This window comes from Protopterus annectens, chromosome 1.part0 (genome assembly GCF_019279795.1).
Source record: "Protopterus annectens isolate FY-2018-M chromosome 1.part0, PAN1.0, whole genome shotgun sequence".
Lineage (NCBI taxonomy): Eukaryota > Metazoa > Chordata > Ceratodontiformes > Protopteridae > Protopterus > Protopterus annectens.
In genome coordinates this window covers 606,690,582-606,710,619 of record NC_056725.1, presented here as the reverse complement: position 1 = coordinate 606,710,619, position 20,038 = coordinate 606,690,582, and the positions used below count along the sequence as shown (strand labels likewise).

General features: G+C 41.3%; 1 protein-coding gene across 1 annotated transcript in view; it reads left to right on the top strand.

Moving 5' to 3' along the window:
• Positions 1 to 20,038, top strand: part of HHAT (hedgehog acyltransferase) — a 3,149,942-nt gene that overhangs the window by 100,412 nt on the left and 3,029,492 nt on the right. Inside the window, exon 2 of the mRNA XM_044061752.1 lies at positions 17,535 to 17,714. Coding sequence (XP_043917687.1) covers positions 17,582 to 17,714 — 133 coding nt within the window. The 5' untranslated portion in view covers positions 17,535 to 17,581. The remainder of the gene's footprint in view (positions 1 to 17,534; positions 17,715 to 20,038) is intronic.

Here is a 20,038-nt window from a genome sequence, read left to right as displayed (position 1 = left end):
CTTGCACTCCAGTTCTAATTATAATTTTATCGGTGGTGGTGCTGCGGTAGCGTTGTCGCCTCACAGTTAGAAGTTGCCCGTTCGATTCTCAGTTAGAGCGTCTTCTGTGTGGCGATATGCATAAATGGGCGTTCCTTCGTTGAAAGTTGTGCGTTAGGCCCGGCAAGCCAGCACATAAAAATCTACTGCCAATCATTAGCGGACTGGAGTTCCACTGTGACAACCCCTAACCGGGAAAAGCCGAAAGACACAAACAAAATTCAGCTTTATTAAAGTACCAAGTAACATGCTGAAAGTAACAATCTCTGTGATACCCTCATTTGTAAAAATGTTTCTTATCCAAAAAAGACCTGCTGCCTGACAACTATCTACTTGTTTCATGGGGAAAACATGATCAAAGTAAAAAATGAAAAGCAAACAAGAAACAAGCTCAACATATATTGCTTAAAGGATTACTGCACAGGATATGGACCACGCATGATAGATTGGCATTCTGTTTAGTTTGCAGGTAAAGCCTGTAATGATCTTAACATAATCTAATCCTGGCCTTTATTGCAAATACTGTCATATGCATTTCAATACCCAAGGTTTATACATTATCTAGTTATGTAAGTATTCTCTGCATGGCAACGACAGAAAGGCTTTCAATGTTGGCAATACTGCTTATTAAAACTTACTTGCATCTTACAATATCAGACACGCTTACCTGATGGTCATTAAAGCACTGCTACTTAAACACAGAGCAAAAGGCACTTTCTGAATAATAATAGGCATATATCAACAGTATAAAAATGATAGAAACCGGAACATTTTGCAAAATCAATGACAGATGAAAAGCCAGTGTAGTACTTGTGTTTACCTTGGATGGGGGGGGAATAGCACATTTACACTGCGTAACTGCTCCTTGCCTTGCTTGGACACATCCAGAGTCACTACGTGGGGGAGTGGGGTGCAACAAGTTTGTCACAATTTGAAATGTCTCTGGCTGACTGCGATGGCCCTGACACATTTGTCATACCTCTCAACCTCAGAGCAAGAAATCTGGACAAATCAATGCATAGAAGTGGGACAAAGGCCCAAAAATAAGGACAATTTTTAAATATTGCTCTTAGAAACTTAGAAAGATAATAGAATAGTAGGTCTTGTATTAGTATGCATTTTCTGAAAGGTACGAATTCTGAAACTCAAATGTCTTTCATTATTTTCTAATTTCAGTCTTTAATGATTTGCCACCAATTTGCCAAAAAAAAACACAATTTTATGAAAGATGGACCAAAAATGTCATGCAAAAATATAAAATAGCCACACAATACAGCTGGGAACCTGTCAAAGAAGGGACACATTTAATATTAGTACTGCTAACTTGAGCAGCTGACAAAATAAAAGAATCTACATGCATTTCTGAAATAAAAGTAATCTATAACTGATTGATTATTACAGTTATTTATTAATTGTAAACCCTCCATGTTTTCTTCCAAAATTGCCATTTTGCAGAGGGATTATTAGGGGAAGAGCAACATTTTAAGCCAAAATCGGGGACAGTTGAGAGGTTTGGATATGCCTAATTCTCTAAAGCAATTTTATTTGCACGTACCTCTCAAACTGTTAATGCAGGAAATCTGGACAAGGCCAAATATATTGGGGGAACGTACAAACACTACTAAAAATTGCTCTTGTATAAACTTAAGGCAGTTGATAGAATAACAGGTCTTGCTTTAGCATGCATTTTTCTGAAGGTTATGACGTAAAACTCAATGTCTGTTATTTAGTGACTTCATTCCTAAATGATTTGCCAGAAAACCACACATTTTGTGAGGAACAAACCAAAAATAAGAAGCAAATATCTATTCATTATGCAACAATATGGACAGCTGAGAGGTATAATTCAACCAGGGCTGTCTGAGTTTGCTGCCCTTCCCCTCTCAAAATCATGGTCGATTGGAGCCTCCCCCCTGCAACCATTCCAGTGTCCCATTTCTTGGTTATTTTGCCACATTTACCATACTGTAATGTGCATACTGCGTTACTTCTGCGATGATTTGGATTTCATTTGAAAGTTTTATTTTGCATTTTTACAGCACAAACCCCAATAGATATCTGCTAAACAAAGCAATGCAGTCTCACAATGAAAACAGACTTAGCATTAAAACTTCTCTGCCCTTGAAACTCACATGCATTGAAACAGCATTGAAACCCACATTCAAAGAAAATATATTTTACCAGTGGCAGATAAAGATTAACTTTGGGCTGTTTTCAAATCATAGGCCCCTTGAACACGAAACATACACATGCTCTTTGATACACCTTCCCGATTGTATTAAATTGTATTCCTTGTACAATACAGTACAGTTGTTAGAGGGCATTTTAAATTTATTGTTTTGAACATTAGTAAACAATGAAACAAAATGCATGCACCAATGACAAAACTACCCAATTCAGAACATTTCCATCATAAAAGTCTACTCAACCTTTTACACTCCACCAGTATCAGTAAATATGCACAATCTCTGAAGTGTAAACATCATCTAAATAATTCCACATTAAAGAAATCTGCAACAATGAAGAGGTTGCTGCTAGCAAACAACTTTATATGTCACTGTTTATTCGTCTACAAATAAAGTGCCTGTTGCCCTTGAGGAATAAATTGCCTATGTTGCATGCATTAAAAAAATGATAAGCTAGTAATATCGCAATAGGGACTGTATGGCAAACTGATAACAGGTTCATAGTTACTACTCTAGGTATCTTTGCCAAAAAGGACTGCAGCATCCACCCACTTGACAACACAGTTCAGTATCAGCAATGCATTTATCTACTGTGGGAGTAGAACCCACAACCTTCTGCATCAAAAGCAAGTACAATACCTGTTGTGCTATTAACAATGCAAGCAGACTCAGAATAAGCAGCACTAAAGTTTTGTTCCCCTGCAGCTCTCAGCTTCTTGTAAAATCTACTCGACACACAGTTGTATCTCTGAACTTTGCAGCACAAGAAATCTTGAAAAAGATCAAATTTATTGGGGGGGACAAAGGCACAAAAACCAGGGGCACATTTTAAACATTGCTTGTACAATGTTGGAAAGTTGCTAGAATAAATTTCTGTGTTACCACCATACATTTCACTGCCACGTCTTTAACCCAGGGGACCCTGTGCAAAACAGTCAGAGAAACATACCACTATGCCACTATGCCAAATCAGCTGTTTTGTGAAAGAGAGGAAGACAAACTTAAATGGCTACCATTTAGTGAATTCAGTTCTCACCATAGCTGTCAACCTCTTGGCACAAAACACCTGAACAAAGCCAATAATGGGGGAATACAGCTCCCAAACATATTCAGTGAATTCAGTTCTCACCATAGCTCTCAACCTCTTAGCAAAAAACATGTGGACAAAGCCAGTAATGGGGGGATACAGCCCCTAAACATTCAATGAATTCAGTTTTCACCATAGATAGCTCTCAACCTTAGCACAAAATACCTGGACAAAGCCAATAATTGGGGAATACAGTCCCAAAAATAGGGACAAATTTCAAATATCCATGTTATAAACTTCGACATCTGCTAGAATAAACAGTTTTGTGTTACCATGTACTTTCTGAAGACTATAAATTCTGAAATTCAAATGCCTGTTATTTTTAAACATTTAACCAAGAAACTAGTCTGACTTGGACCAAAAGACAATTTTCAGCAGAGCAGGGAGAAACTCCAGACACATCTTTGTAAGATGGGAAGACATGCAGACTCCACACAGAAGGCACCCCAGCCAAGAATCAAACCAGAGAACCTATAGCTGTAAGGCAGCAATGCTACTAGTGCACCACTGCACTACAGACTTTACAAGCCAAGGAAAAATGTAGATACAGAAACCACAGATTTTATGAGGAACAGAACAAATATCAGGCAAAAAATCTGCAAATTTTTTTAGAAATGGTGGTGGATAGGGAATTCAGGTCCTTGTCACCTGCATCCAAGGTACATGGTTCAAGCCTGAGTATCTCTACCCACCACCATTTGTTCTCTTTAGCCACCAGTATATAGCAACTGGGGCATTACACACACACACACACACACACACACACACACACACACACACACACACACACACACCAGTCTTCACCTACCTGTTTCATGCACAGAACATATCTGCAGCCAGCAACCAACCAACAGAACATGTCCGAAGCCACATAATCCATCCAGCCAGCAGTGACCAACAGAATCCATCTGCATGACACCCGCACAGCAAAATCTCCATGAGAGCTGAGAGTGAACTCTCAGCTCACTCCTCATTGGCCCTGAGCTCTCAGCTCACTCCTCATTGGCCCTGTCTGCAAGGGAAGCAGTCCAGAGCTCCTCTGTTCTGTGTGGTCGTCGACCACACAGATTCCTGGGTATCCTACAGCACAGGTTGCTGGGTATCTTTCTCTGCATCCGGACTGCTGATAAAGGCAGTCTGAGTGTCCGTGGGATTTTTTGTTTCACAGATTTTTTTTTTCTTTGTTTTTCTAGGTGGGAGGGCTGCAGACCGTCAGTCTGATAGCATGAGCCGCCCCTGGATTATTTTAGTATTAGACAATGGGCAAACTGTAATTCAATGCCCTGATTGGAGAACAAACGTTCTCCACAGGGTGTTAATGTACAAGCGATGCCCAGTGAAAAAGTCTGCCGCTTCATGGCAGCTTGTCATGCCGCCATGGAGATCAGACTAAGGAAACTGAATGGCCGCCATTATTTTACACTCGCTAAGCAGCGGTTTTGCTGTTTAGCGAGTGTAAAATATATAAGCGAAAACAACAAAAAAGGTACGCAAGTGTCTGTGTATGCGTACATGTCAGTGAAAGTGAGAGTGAGCGAGCTGTTTTACATTCGCTAAGCAGTGCTTTTGCTGTTTAGTAAGTGTAAAATAAAATACAGCGTGTGTGTGTATGTAAGAGAGAGAAATCGATTGAGCGAAACAGAAGTCTGTTTGTCTGCATGTGTGATTTAATGCATACAGGAAAGCAGAGAGAGAGAGAATGCATGCATGGAAGCAGCTGGACACGTCAGACATTGGGAAATAGGGTGAGACATATCTTGTGTGAGTGAATGTGTGTGGGGGGGATGGGCTGTATGTAACATTGTTTACTTTTTTTTTAAGCACCATATTATTTTTATGTATATTTCATGTAAAATGCTTCCTCTAACACCATTAACATACTACATTATGTTTGAAACAGTTGGTGGAGGAACTATTTTAAATTAAAAATATAAAAAAAATATATAGTACTTAAAAAAAATAAAATAAAATAAAAATAAGCAAGTAAAACACAATTTTACAGAGAGCCCATTGTCTAAGTGCAATAATGCCCTCCAGGGTGAGTGCTAATATGTAATTAACACTCTTCCAGGGATGTAAAGACCCTCTGCTTGTGGCGTTGGGCCTCATAACACCCCTGGGTGGGAGTTAATTGCACATTAACACACATCCTGTCAGCCGTTATTGCTTGCGTACAGTGAGGGTTATGTTTTCTTAGTAGTTTAATTTGGATCTGGTCCATTTTACCTATAATGCTGTTTTACAGTTTGGCGTTTGTGGTTTTAGTTTTTTCATTATTTTATTCATTCTGTTTTATTAAAATAAGGTTATATTCATTATCTAGGGATTCATTAGCTAGGTTAGTTAGTTTTGGGGATGCTAAGTGTCTAGAACATGCAGTGTTAGATGATAAGAGTTTATAATGTAGAAATTTATATTAGTTTAGTGGAGGGTTGGTGACAAATTATGTAGATAAATATTTTTGATTACACACATTGGGAATAATATAGAAATCTAGATGTCTATATGTGTGGTGTGTGTAGGTATGAGAACACTGAAATTTGACTGGTGGTTTAGTTGTCAACTTTCCTTCCTGCTTATGTTGGTTGACAGGGAAACTGTCAGTTTTGGTGCAAGATCACTATAATATTGGGGGTATGGAATTTGTCCTTTCTCTGGTATGTCACAATTGCAGAGGTTGTATATTTAAGTAGCATAGGATGTGGAGGGTGAATAGGGGACTACCCCCCCCCCTCATGAAAAAACATTTTTTTTTATTTTCATGCTCAAGACGGTGATTTTTTTTCCCTCTGGAAGTATTTTCATTATTTTCTAAAGTTTTAATTAACTTCTGTAGAGACGTATAAATAGTGTGTGTGTGTGTGTGTGTGTGTGTGTGTGTGTGTGTGTGTGTGTGTTGTGACGTCCGTGCACTGGCCCAGTAATCAAGGAGCCTCAATTCTCACCACTAGCACCAGTGAGGGACATGCACATTGGGAAGGATAACAAGTACACACACAGTAAAGTACAATTTCCCCTTAAAAGCACATAGAGGTCACAGTCAGTCTGGGTCTGGTTTTCTCCCTTTCTCTCCAGATCCCCAATATGACTCTCCAGTGGCACAGCTATAGGGTACAGGTCTCAGCCTAGTGGTCAAGCTAAAACTTTCAGCACCCTCTGTCCAACCAGTGCTTCATGACCCTGCCCAAGTAGCTGACACACACACACACTTTGAGATACGAGTTATATACAAATACACAGGCACTCCTGGGGAAGGCTGGCACAGGTTCTCCAGCTATGCCCCCTTCTCTGCCCAGGCTATAAGGTAGAAATTACTGACACCAGCCACTATCAGCTACTAATAAGGCCCTTACTAAAGGGTGTCCAGTTTTACTGTGTAGTATTATTATCCAGTTAGTAAGTGTGATGAACAGCAAGGCTTATTGAGTGGCTTTGTACAGTATCACTATATATGTGCAATGTACTCTAGAGCTTAAATTATCTCTGCACAAAACAGCCACAGTTGAAAGGCTTAAAAATATTTAATAAATAAAAACACAAGACAAACCTCCTCAGATCAGCACAGTGCTAGTCAAAAGAGTTCAGACAGAGGAAAATGTTTGAAATAATACTGTAGAATAGTCTGACATAAATATAGACAACAGCTAGTCTAATCTTACTGTTTTCTATCTATTTCTAAGATAAACAGTGCTCTAAATAACTTGCATACAGAGCAAAGCAAAGTACGGGTGAGTTGATGTGTTCATGTTCAGACAAAATCCAAACTGCTCTGATTTTCTCTCTCTCTCTCTCTCTCTCTCTCTCTCTCTCTCTGTCTCTCTCTCTCTCTCTCTCTTTCTGTCTCTCAAAGTATTAAATTGATAATACATCATTACTGACTCATTTTAAGAGCACATCATTCCTGACACTTGTCTGGTTTATTTTCCCAGGCTAACAGAAACTCAGAGTTTAACATATCTTTGTAATCTTGCAACTGGCAAGGAAACCACAGCAATAAAGACATTATACATGTAAAATCTAGCAATTAACTCTGGTCTCAAAATAGAAACAATTTCTTCATCCAGACATCCCATCTCTGAGCCCTGAGATCAGACAGTCATCAAATGCTTTACTTTATCAACTTGCTTCCAGCAGGGTGCACTGTAGTTACATTTATGAAGCTCAGTACAACATATAGTTCTCTTTTACATGAAGTAAGCAAAATCTGAGGGTAATGCTACTCAATGCTGTAAGTCTAAACCTCAAAATGCATTCACTCAAGGCACTCCTTAAAATGGAGAACATCGACATCTGTGCAGTGACAGACCTGGTTCAAGGCTCTAGAGCACCCCTTCATTACCAGGCTATAATTCATACCACACCTTTCGTTCACCTAACCTGGACTGAAACACTAAAGGTGGAAGCATGTCCATATTCATTAAGGATATCCACACCTCCAGGCTAGTTGCTCAGCATAATGCATCTGAGATTATCCAAGTGCAACTAACTCTGGGCAAGACCACAATCCAAATTGTAACTTGCTACAGATCCCCACCATACCCCAGGATTCCCACTCCTCATTTATTGATACACCAGAAAATATTAGGGTAAAACCCAACACCCTAATAATGGGCTATTTCAACTACCCCACCATTAACTTGGGACTCATGTACCAACTCTTTTGCTAAACATTTTCTGGAATTCATAAATTCCGATGCCTTGGATCAACTTATCCACACCCCCATCAGGGGCAGCAATATCATAGACCTGGTCCTTACCAACATGGGTGACTGGTGTTCCACACCAGAGGTCAATTCCTCGTTGGTCAGATCCGACCACAAGCTAATCACCCCAGACATCCACAAGCTAATCACCCCAGACATCCACTTCCCGCCCCCATTAGGGAAACCACCATAAAAAATTTCTCCAAAGCCAACTTCACGCCTCTTAAGACAGAAATGGCAAACTTCATGACACCCATGCAGACGGACAATAGAGGTGCTGCATCCTACACAAATGCACTTTATAAGCACTTTCACGAGTGCATAGATCATGCTATCCCTAACAGAACCAAGATGCTATCCTCCAAAAAAAAAGTAAGCCAATCTTGTGGTCCCCTGCCATAAACATACTCTACAACAGAAGAAAAAGACTGTTGCAAAAGAGTAAAATCCCATGATTGGAGGAACTCCCTGGTCAGCCTCAGTAAGAAGCTGAGATCCCTCATAAAATCCTCCAAAGCTAGTTACGAAAACAAAATCACCACTGATTCTAAAGAAGCCACAAAGCATTCTATAGCTATGTCAAGAATCGCAATGGCAACACTCCGATCTCTCCGAGTTACAGCACAATGGCACTAAATGTACAGAGTCACCTGATATTGCCAACATCCTGGCAGAAAGGTTCAGTGCTAACTTTACCCAGCTCTCACCCCCTAAAGGGCCCATCTCTATACTGGAAGAATGCAAAGTTCCTGTAATCATGGCTGCAGAGGTAAAAACCACACTCTCCAAAGCCAAGAGCAACAGTGTCCATGGGACCTGACAACATCCCAGGTTGTGTTCTGCACGAACAGCAGAATGAACTGGCACCACACCTAAGCATCATGTTCAGTCACAGCCTCACCTCAGGCTTTGTGCCCAATGAATGGTGCACAGCGACGGTTATCCCACTCCACAAAGGGGGAGCTACCATGGACCCCGAGAACTACCACCCCATTAGCCTAACGAGCCTGGTCTGCAAGGCTATGGAATGTGTCATCATGGATCTTACACAAAGACATTAGTAATCTCCAAAGTCTGGACCCCACCCAGTTTTGGTTTGTAAAAGGCAGATCATGTCTCCTAAACCTGAAAGACTTCTTTAAAGCAGTCATCAAAGCTGTAGACGAGGGTAAGGTGGTTCACACAGCCTATATAGATCTCGCCAGGTTTTTGACACCATCCCCCACTCTGGAATTATAGATAAACTCACTAAACTAGGTATAAATCCCTATGTCACAAGATGGGTTGCCAACTGGCTCGCTGATAGAACCCATATTGTGAAAATAGCAGACTCCAAATCCGACTTCAGACAAGTGGAGTACCACAGGGTTCAGTCCTGGGTCCTCTCCTGTTTGGTATCTACTTTTCTGAAGTACAGGCTAACACAGAAGGTCTTTGGCTAACGAAGTTCGCAGATGACTGCAAACTAGGAGCCATAATCAAAACTCCTAACGATGTGGACATCCTACAAAAGGGCCTCACAGAGACAGATGCCTGTTGTCAAAGCCATGGCCTCAAGCTCAATGCCAAAAAGTGCATTGTCATCCTCTTTTTTTAAAATCTCTGTACACATGCATTACCAGTCTACTAAACACCGAAAGTGTGATAAGAGACCTTGGGACACAGGTGGACAGTAGTCCCCTTTGATAATCACATCGCCACAGTAGTCAGGAAATCCTTCTGTGTGGCACACCTCATCACAAAAGGTTTCTCATCCAAGAAAAAAGAGATCATTGTTCCCCTCTACTCGTCACTCATTACGCCCATTATAGAGTGCAACGACCCTTTTGGTATGTACCTCACAAGACATCTACAACAACTGAAAAGGCCGCATAAATACCTCACAAAGCGGATTACCAGCCTCAAACAGATGCCTTACGCAGACTGTCTCAAAAACTCCAGTTTACTCCGTCGCATATCGCCTACTCAGAGGCGCTCTCTGCCTAACATACAAAGCTATGTCAAACCCAGAGCTGTTGGACATGCTCCACTTAAAGAAATCCCAATCCCTCCAAGCTACATACTCTAGGGACCTAAACCTTGTCACCACAATAAACAGAACATGCTGGAGAGATAGAGTCCTGTCCCAGAGACTTCCCATACTTGAACAAACTACCTATCTATAGCAAACAAAGCTCCTCATTAGCACTCAAGAAAAATCTTGATGATTGGATGGGAAATAGGAAATTCACCCCGGGGATAACCTCTGTGACTCTGCTCGACAGGGGCACAGGAAAACAATTTTCTTGGGTGGCAAAAGCCAGGCTACCTTTTTGGCTAGACTTATATAGGTCCTAGGGCCAATAGCCTAGTACCTACATATGAACCTATAAAACCAGCCTGTGGATTATATTAATATTTGCAAATCACATAGAATTATTTACAAAATTTTATCTAGCTAGCCTGGTAGCCTTTCAGTTTTTCACACCCACATACATATACATATATATGTGCACATGTGTGTGTGTGTGTGTGTGTGTGTGTGTGTATGTGTGTATGTATATATATATATATATATATATATATATATATATATATATATATGGATTTGTTTCACTTCACCTAACGACCATTTCACCAAAACCAATTTCACTGAGGCTCAATCACCTAAATTTCATTTCACCAAAAACTCATTTCACCGACAAGTAGTACTCTAAGGCAAGTCAAAGGTATATGTCCTTTTCCCCACTGTAGTGCGATCCTGGTGTTAGTATATATAGTTAGGGGGGTGTGGGAGGTGTAGCCCCCTACTTATATTGGTTTTATGTTGTCTGGTTTTGTTTTACATTATTTGGTAAAAGCCAACTAGGTGTGGGGCTACGCACTAGTACCAAGAGGGAGGTGACATAAATAATAGAACAGGATCTAGCGAACAGAAATGGATTTTGCGCATTCAAGCTGATAAACCTCCTGGTTTAAACAATAGAGTTTCCCTGAAACCCTTCCTTAAAGCACGGCCTTTAAAGCATTGATTCCTCTTTTAATATTTTATCATATATATCTCGATAGTCCATGTTTTACTATTTTTTACTAATGTATTTGTTACCATTTTTAAGTATATATTGTTCATTTAGTCTGTTTTTATTCAATTTTTTTAAAGATCTGTATATTCTAGCGATAGAGGTGTTGCCTCACAGCAAGAGGTTCTCCCATTCGATTCTCTGCTGGAGTGCGAGGAGTGCCTTCTGTGTGGAGTCTGCATGCCCTCCCTGCGGTTGGGTGGGCGTTCGAAAGACATGCGTAAATGGGCGTGCCTTCGTTGAAGGTTGAACGTTGAGCTGGCACCTCGTGAAAAAATCTACTGCCAATCATTAGCGGACTGGAGTTCCGCTGTGGCGACCCCTAACCGGGAAAAGTCGAAAGACCAACAACAACAACATATTCTACAGAGTTATTTTGTCACATAACTTTTTAGCTATGATGCACACTTTATCTGATTTTTGATTGGATGTTTTAGTGTTTAAAAATGTAACTGTTATTCTTTCTTTGTTGGTCTGATTAAGCGGATGTTATTCCGAGAAAGCGCTTACCTTACTACAATAAAGGACATATTGAATTTCACTGCTGTGTGGAACCAGGTTATTTTTCTTTTTCTTATATTGTTTTATGTTGCCAGGTTTTGTTTTACATTATTTGGTAAAAGCCAACTAGGTGTGGGGCTACGCCCCCAACACCCCCCTAACTATATATACTAACACCAGGATCACACTATAGTGGGGAAAAGGAGATATACCTTTGGCTTGCCTTAGAGCACTACTTGTTAGTGAAATGAGTTGTAGGTGAAATGAGTTTTAAGTGAACTCAACTTCTGGTGATTTGGTGTCAGTGAAATGGTCTTTAGGTAAGTGATACAAATCCATATGTATACATTATCTACATTTGTACAAGAGAGATATGTATGCATATGATGTTCTTCGTGTTTCACTGTTGCAGTCATTACATTTGGGTAATCCTGCTCGCAGGTTGCCCTCAGTCTGCCTGAATTCCAAAGTCCTGGGTCCTGCATCAACTACTGTTGCCCCTTCCCTGACGTCGGGTAGTCAGGGTTATAAAAGATGCGGCCGATGCCATTTTCTTTAGTCTTTCTTGCCACACAGTGCCCGAAGCAGAAGCAGTTCGCAAGTGCCGGTCAGCCGACTCCGAAGATTTTCGTGTTCGAGTTTCAGATCCGAAGTCTTCAATAAAGCTAAGTACCCCGTTGTGGGAACTTTTTTCTTGCTCCAGACCGATGTCAGAAAAAGTTAATAATTGTATTTCTTGTGGAAAGCAAATACCTCATAAGAACTTTCATTCTTACTGTATTCCTTGCCTAGGCCCTGATCACAATGTTGCTGGTTGTCGGTTTTGTGCTAGATTTAACCAACGCACTATTAAGCGTTGGTATGATTTTGCTTTAAACTATTTTGGATGCTGGTTTAATTATCCAGAAATGTCGTCGATAGTCATCCGACTACCGGAGTTCACAAAAAACGCAAAGAAAAGGAGAGATAGACAACCGAGGCCCAAGACCGAAGCTTCTCCCAAGCCAGTCGCCAGTTCTCAGTGAGGTGCTTTCGCAGTTCCTGATGGCCGCTACTTTAGAGTCGCAGGCCGCTACCGACTCCCACGTGGAGTCGGCCATGCCGCTGGAAACTCAAGGTATTGGAGTCTCAGATACTATTCCTTCAGATGGGTCCGGAGCCGCTGAGCAGGCACTGGCTTCTGAGGGTGTATTCAGACCTAAACATCTTTACATTAAGGAAACCTCAGCTTCAAAGGCAAAGACTAAAGCACCTTCTAATGCAAAGAAGCTCAAGAGCCACGTGGACAGGCCTCTTTGCCCAAAAAAGATGATCAAAATGGCCGAAGACTTAATTACCTTGATCAGGGGTTCCCATCCCCCTCCTGATAATAGGCCTAGGCAAGAGACTGACTGAATCTTCAGATCAGGTTTCTGTTTCTTCTGATTCCTCTTCTGATCAGGAATATTCTCTTCCCCCCCTATGAGGAGTCTGGTGCTGAAGAATCTATACCTTCAGCTTCTCCTCCAGAGGACTATTCTTTTGGGGAAACCTTGCATACCATGAGGGAGCATTTCCACTGGGAGAGCCAAGATTTTTCAGAATCTAAAAAGAGGCACAGAGATTTCCTTTTACTACCTCAACACAGGCCACTAGCCATCCCACCTGTGTTAGACATTGTAGATGATGTGTTTTCGGAGTCTAGTCTTACCCCTGACTCCTTATCTCCAGCTCCTGTTAAGCCTGACAGATATTACAGGGTTTCTGACTCATAAATTCCTTTTAAAAACCCTGCTGCAGACCCAGAAACTATTTCACAGGGTCCCAAAGGAGTTAAGGCTTCCGCTGCAAAAAACCCTATCCCCTCTGACAGAGATTCTAGGGCACTGGATAGATGGGCAAAAAAGGTTTACACATCTGCAACCTTGGCTTTTAGGGCCTCAGTTTCATATGCTCAAATATCAGCAACATGTCATGGCATTGCTTAAACAGAATGTTATTAAACTCTGAATATGCAGAAAATAAGGAAATGCAGGATTTATTGCATACAGCTGAACAAGTTGGAAAGCATACTTTGCAATGCGGTTTTGATACTTTGGAGGCCTCCTGCAGGGCCGCAGTTACGGGTTCTGTAATTAGGAGGCATGCTTGGTTAAAGGAACAAAATCTGCCTGGTCATGTCAAAGTTAAATTATTAGATGCACCTTTACAGCATGATACTTTGTTTGGTGTTAAGGCAGAGGAGGTGTTAAAGAAAATGGAGGACAAAGCTAAATCTTTGCAAACTGTCAAAGATTTTTTTACAAGTACAGCCACCTAGGTTTAGTAGACACTGGCCTGCAAAGAAATGGTCCTTTCCTGTGTCAGACAGACCTTAAAGGGGTAGATCCAGATGCCCTAGAGGCAGAACCCAGGCGCAAGGTTCCTACAGGTCAGAGCAATGGGGTGCTTCTACCAACAAAGTTGGAGAAGACAAATCACAACCATACAGGAAACCATCCCAATGACTTCCCCCTGCCTGCACCAAGCACTTATCTCCTGGCAGCACCCTTAGGGGGAAAATTAGCACTTTTTTCTCGAAGTTGGCACATTATAACCCAGGACAAGTGGGTTCTAAATATCATATCACAAGGGTACAAATTCCATTTCCATACCCTGCCAAAGGCAAACGGCTGCCCAGATCTGCCTAAAAATCAATGGGCAGAGGCACAAAAACAAGTCTCATCCCTGATGGACATGGGGGCCATTCAACAAGTACCAGAGCAAAGCACCAGTAATTGCATTCTGCAGACAAAGAGGAATACAAATATATCCTTACTTGGACGACTGTCTAATTTAAGCAGAGAACATGGACATTCTTCTACAGCATCTGGTGTTTGTGAAAAGACTTCTAACATGTGTAGGGTACGCAGTCAACAAAAAGAAATCAAAACTAGTACCCTCTCAAGAGATAATATTCCTGGGTGCAAGCTTAAATACAACTGCCCAGATGGCTTATCTCACGCCAGACAAACAAAGGCAACTGACTTCCTATTTCAAAATGTTGGCAACAAAGGCCCAGTTACCTGCAAGGAAAATTCTGCAGGCTTTGGGCTTCATGGCATCCTGCATCCTACTAATTCCATATGCAAGACTGCATATAAGGAAACTTCAATGGTACCTAAAAAGTGTTTGGACTCAACATTGCCACAGCCTGGAAACAATGATTACTCTTATTCCCTGCCTACAACAGGAGTTTCGATGGTGAGCAAAGGCTTGTCACCAAAACAAGGGACAGCCATTCACATTACTCCCAGCCAGGCAGACACTAACAACGAATGCATCAGATTATGCCTGGGGGGCTCACATGGCAGGAACATGCATTCAGGGCACATGGTCCTCAACCCAAATGCATCTACATATCACTCAAAAAGAGATGTTAGCTGTTCAAAATGCCAACTACTGATAAAGACAGACAACACCACGGTCATGTGGTATATAAACAAGCAGGGGGGCACACATTATTACCCCCTTTGCAGACTAGTCTAGACTTTGTGGGACACAGCATTAACTTACCAAGTACATCTGCAGGCACAATTCCTGCCAGGAAGGAAAAAAACTCTGGCAGACAAACTAAGCAGAAACATCATGGATCCCCATGAGTGGCAGCTGGATCCACAAGTCTTCAGCATGATAACAAGGAAATGGGGATGCCCGGACATAGATCTATTTGCCTCCCCTCACAACTACCAGCTAAAAAGATTCTGCACAAGGATTTATCACAGACAAGCATGGAAAGTGGACGCCCTATCAGTATATGCCTTTTCCCTCTCTGCCTCTCCTCCCCAAGGTACTCCTAAAGGTCAGACAGGAAAAGCCAAAAATGATACTGATTGCCCCGGACTGGCCCCGCCAGTACTGGTTTCCAATCCTAAAAAACTTGTCTCAATGTCCAGCTTGGACCTTACCTCAAATACCTCATCTACTGACCCAGCAAAACAGTCAGATCCTGCACAGCCAACTTGGGACTTTAATCCTGGCAGCATGGCAGATAATGTAGTCATACAAAACACACTTCTCAGTAAAGCTGTGAGGGATGTCATTCTGGAGGCCAGAAGGCCTAGTACTAGAAAATCTTATGCTGGAAAATGGAAGCGATTCTGTGCTTGGAACCAGGCACAAGGAACTGATACAGCTGTGCCAAATATTCCTCAGATTTTGCAATACTTAACTGAGATGCTGGACATAGGCCTATCTTTTTCATCTATTAAAATTCATGCCTCTGCCATTTCAGCTCATTACAATACAGAGCCACCAATCTTTTCTCATCCCTTATTAAAACAGTAGCTCAGAGGAGCCAAAAATTTAAGGCCTCCAAGGAAATCACCAATGCCTGCATGGGACCTCAACTATGTCTTGGAAAAACTCACCCTGCCTCCTTTTGAGCCAGCTGCTACTGCTGATAAGTTTTTATCTTGGAAAACAGCTCTGCTGCTAGCAATAACTTCTGCAAGACGAGTTTCAGAGCTACAGGCACTCATGGCTGTGGAACCTTTTATCATTTTTTATCCAGACAGGGTCTCTCTGAGGACAAACACAACATTTATGCCTAAGGTGGTGTCCAGTGTGGCTCTTAACCAAACTATTTATCTGCCAACTTTTTATGCAAATCCACAGAACAAGGGAGGAGAGAATTCTGCATTCTTTGGACGTACACAGACAGCTTAGATTCTACTTGGATTGAACCAAAGTTTTCAGAAAGACAGAGCAATTACTAGTGGCACATGCTACAGGATCACAAGGAAAGGCTATCTCAAAGCAGACTATTTCAAAGTGGATAGGCCACTGCATTCGTTTCTGCTACTTACACCATGGCAAGCCAGTGCCTAAGGGCATTAGGCCACATTCAACCAGAGCTGCAGCCACTTCAGCAGCCTTTCTCAGGGGAGTACCAACCAAGGACATTTTAGAGGCTGCTACTTGGAGTTCAGTGCACACCTTTACAAAACACTATCATCTGCCACTCTACTCTAAATCCAGGGCAGGCTTTGCCACTGCAGTTCTGCAGGGCCTCATAGCCTCTCCTAATGTGGTTTAGCTCCAGCCTCCCAACCATAGCTTTGGGACTCTACCTAAATGTAATGACTGCAACAGTGAAACACGAAGAACATAGTACAGTTGTGTACACTTACCATAAATATAGATGTTCGAGTGTATTCACTGTTGCAGTCCAGGTTACCCACCCGCCATCCCCCTTTTTCTTCTGATAGAACCTATGTGGTGGATTTGCTTGTAGATGAAGGTAAAGTTTATATTGGTGCATGTATTTATATGTATATATAAATTTTGGCTACCCTTTTAGGGGGCACCTGACATCTGAGGCAAGAAAAACTAAAGAAAATGGCGTCGGCCGCATCTTTTATACCCCTGACATCAGGGAAGGGGCGACAGCAGCCGACGCAGGACCCAGGACTTTGGAATTCAGGCTGACTGAGGGCAACCTGCCAGCAGGATTACCCAAATGTAATGACTGCATCAGTGAATACACTCGAACATCTACATTTATGGTGAGTGTACACAACTGTACTTTTCTGTTTAGAGTGCATTTTTGTTGTACTATTTCCTTTGCATCATTCTATCACCCACTGAATGACATACATACAAACTGACCTAATGATAATGTTTTCTTTTTATTGTCTTTTATTTAGAAGACCATATACTATAAAATGTTTAAATTTCAAAGTGTATTTCACCCCATTACTTTTATAGGCTGAATGTTTGTTTTTTCTTGCTTTTGTTTACTAGTTTTTGTGTAGCACAGTAGGTTTAATGACTGCTTCAGTTACTGTTCAGTTGAGCAGGTTAGGCATTCATGTTTAGACATCTGTTCCTTAACATTTGTTTTCTGTGTTTCATTATACCTAGGTTTAGGAGCTTGCTTCTTATATGTTTGACAGAAAACAATACTGCATCACTCTTAATTTTTTTCAACTTTTTTCAGGCAAACATTTTGTGCTTAGAAAATCATATTATTGAAATATGTGAACCATGGAGAAGTTGAAGACACTGGAACCAAGTGTCGATGCTGTTGCTTTGCCAAGATGGGAGATATTCGTTTACCTTGCCCTTTCTTTTGGTTCTCATCTGTATTCCTTTTATGAGGTGCACCAAGTTTCTAGAGGTAAATTGTCATTCTTATTCTAATACAACTCAATACTATAAAGTATATGTTGCTTTAACTAGAAGAAAGCAGTGCTAATGTTCTATGTCCTGAAGTCAGTATATTGTATTCATACAGCTTCTTAAATTATGAAGGCTACTGTTGCCCATCGTTGACAATGTATTGTGTCATCCTGTGCTTGCAGCTAAAGTTGAGTACATTCTGAGATAGTATTCAACCCACTCTTTCCTGCACAGAAAATTGCAGTTAATTTGATTTGAGGAAAGCTAGTTGTAAGCATATGCCTTTTATGTACAAAATGTCGAAATAGTGTATCTGTTAATGCCTTTATCTGCTTCAGACATCCAGTATTTTGAAGTAAAATTGCAATTTTTTTGCCTCCACCCTTCTGCAGCCATCAACCCGTATCCTATATAGGCCCATTCTTTCATCCTGATCCCCAACATCCAGGATTAAAGATTGAATACCATCTAAATGTTGTCAACATCCACCATATTAGACTGCATACAAGCCACCTTTAGAGATGAGTCTTTGACCTATTAGTCCCATCTCGCTACTCTGTCTGATCAGAAGGTAATATTGGGCAGTCAGTCTTCAGACTAATACACAGCTAGGCAATAACTGGACAATAACCAAGGTTGGGAGAATCAAACCCTCACCTTGTGTTTGTGAGATAACCACCTTAACTATTATGCTATTCACAATGTTCACTAGTATCCCTTACCTGTGGTAATTACCTTTTACGCAAATCATTTTCACAAACACAGTCTCTCTCTGTCTCTGTCTCTCTCTCTCTCTCTGTCTCTCTCTCTGTCTCTCTCTCTCTCTCTCTCTCTCTCTCTCTCTGTCTCTCTCTCTCTGTCTCTCTCTCTCTCTGTCTCTCTCTCTCTGTCTCTCTCTCTCTGTCTCTCTCTCTCTCTGTCTCTCTCTCTCTCTGTCTGTCTCTCTCTCTGTCTCTCTCTCTCTCTCTGTCTCTCTCTCTCTCTCTCTCTCTCTCTCTCTCTCTGTCTCTCTGTCTCTCTCTCTGTCTGTCTCTCTCTCTCTGTCTCTCTCTCTCTCTCTCTCTCTCTCTGTCTCTCTCTCTCTCTCTCTGTCTCTGTCTCTCTCTCTCTCTCTCTCTGTCTCTGTCTCTCTCTCTCTCTCTCTCTCTCTCTCTCTCTCTCTCTGTCTCTCTCTCTCTCTCTCTCTCTCTGTCTCTCTCTCTCTCTGTCTCTGTCTCTGTCTCTCTCTCTCTCTCTGTCTCTCTGTCTCTCTCTCTCTCTCTCTCTCTCTCTGTCTCTCTCTCTCTCTCTGTCTCTCTCTCTCTCTCTGTCTCTCTGTCTCTCTCTCTCTCTCTCTCTCTCTCTCTCTCTCTCTCTGTCTCTCTCTGTCTCTCTCTCTCTCTCGTGTGCTGTGTGTCTCTCTGCAGTTAGTTCCTCGCCCTCCCTCCCTGGTCCTGTGTTGGTGGCTCTGGAATTGCCCGCCCCTCCTGTAAATCTGTATTAGAACACTCCTCCTGGGTCCATCTCATTTGCTCACTTAACCGAGTACAGTGAGATCATATTCTGAGTTTATTGTTCACTCTACTTAATACAGAGAGAAGATTTGAGAAGGCCAGCCCACTTAGGTCCTTCCTTCCTCTCTCCTTGCACTTGAATAAAGTGCAATTTTTTTTTATTTGCTTTTACTGTATTTGTCTTTTCCTCCTACTTTATTTTGCCTTTCTTAAAAGTACTCAATTTTATTTATTCTGCTGGATTTATTACTGCTTGGTAGTAGCCTGATTAAATTGTAACTGTTATTCTAAGTCTCTTGGTTTAAGCACTTGGGCTTCATACAGGCTGTTTTACATTAAGAAGATTTATGGCCTGCACACTTGTGGGAGGAGAGGCTGGATTCTGCCCTTCTGAGCTGGGAATTTCTGGTCACAGGCTTATTGTGCATGCTTATTTGAACTGTTTCTTTCTGAAATTGGTGTGGCTTGTTGCTGTAGCATAGACCAGATTCAGGCCTGCTGAATCTAACTTTGTTTGTATAACTTGAGCACTGATCCAGGCCATCTTTTTTGGAGAAGGTTCCCCTGCACCCTAGTAAGCAGGGGTGTGCAGTTGGAACTTGTCTGATTGAAGACTGCTGGAACAGGGCTCAGTTTTGAGCTTTTTTTCTGGTTAATTGGGTAACTTGTTTAAATCAGTTTGTTAGTTTTCTATTTTATTTATATATATATATATATATATATATATATATATATATATATATATATATATATATATATATATATATATATATATATATATATATAAATATAAATTGCACTTTATTCATCTGCTTTTACTGTATTTGTG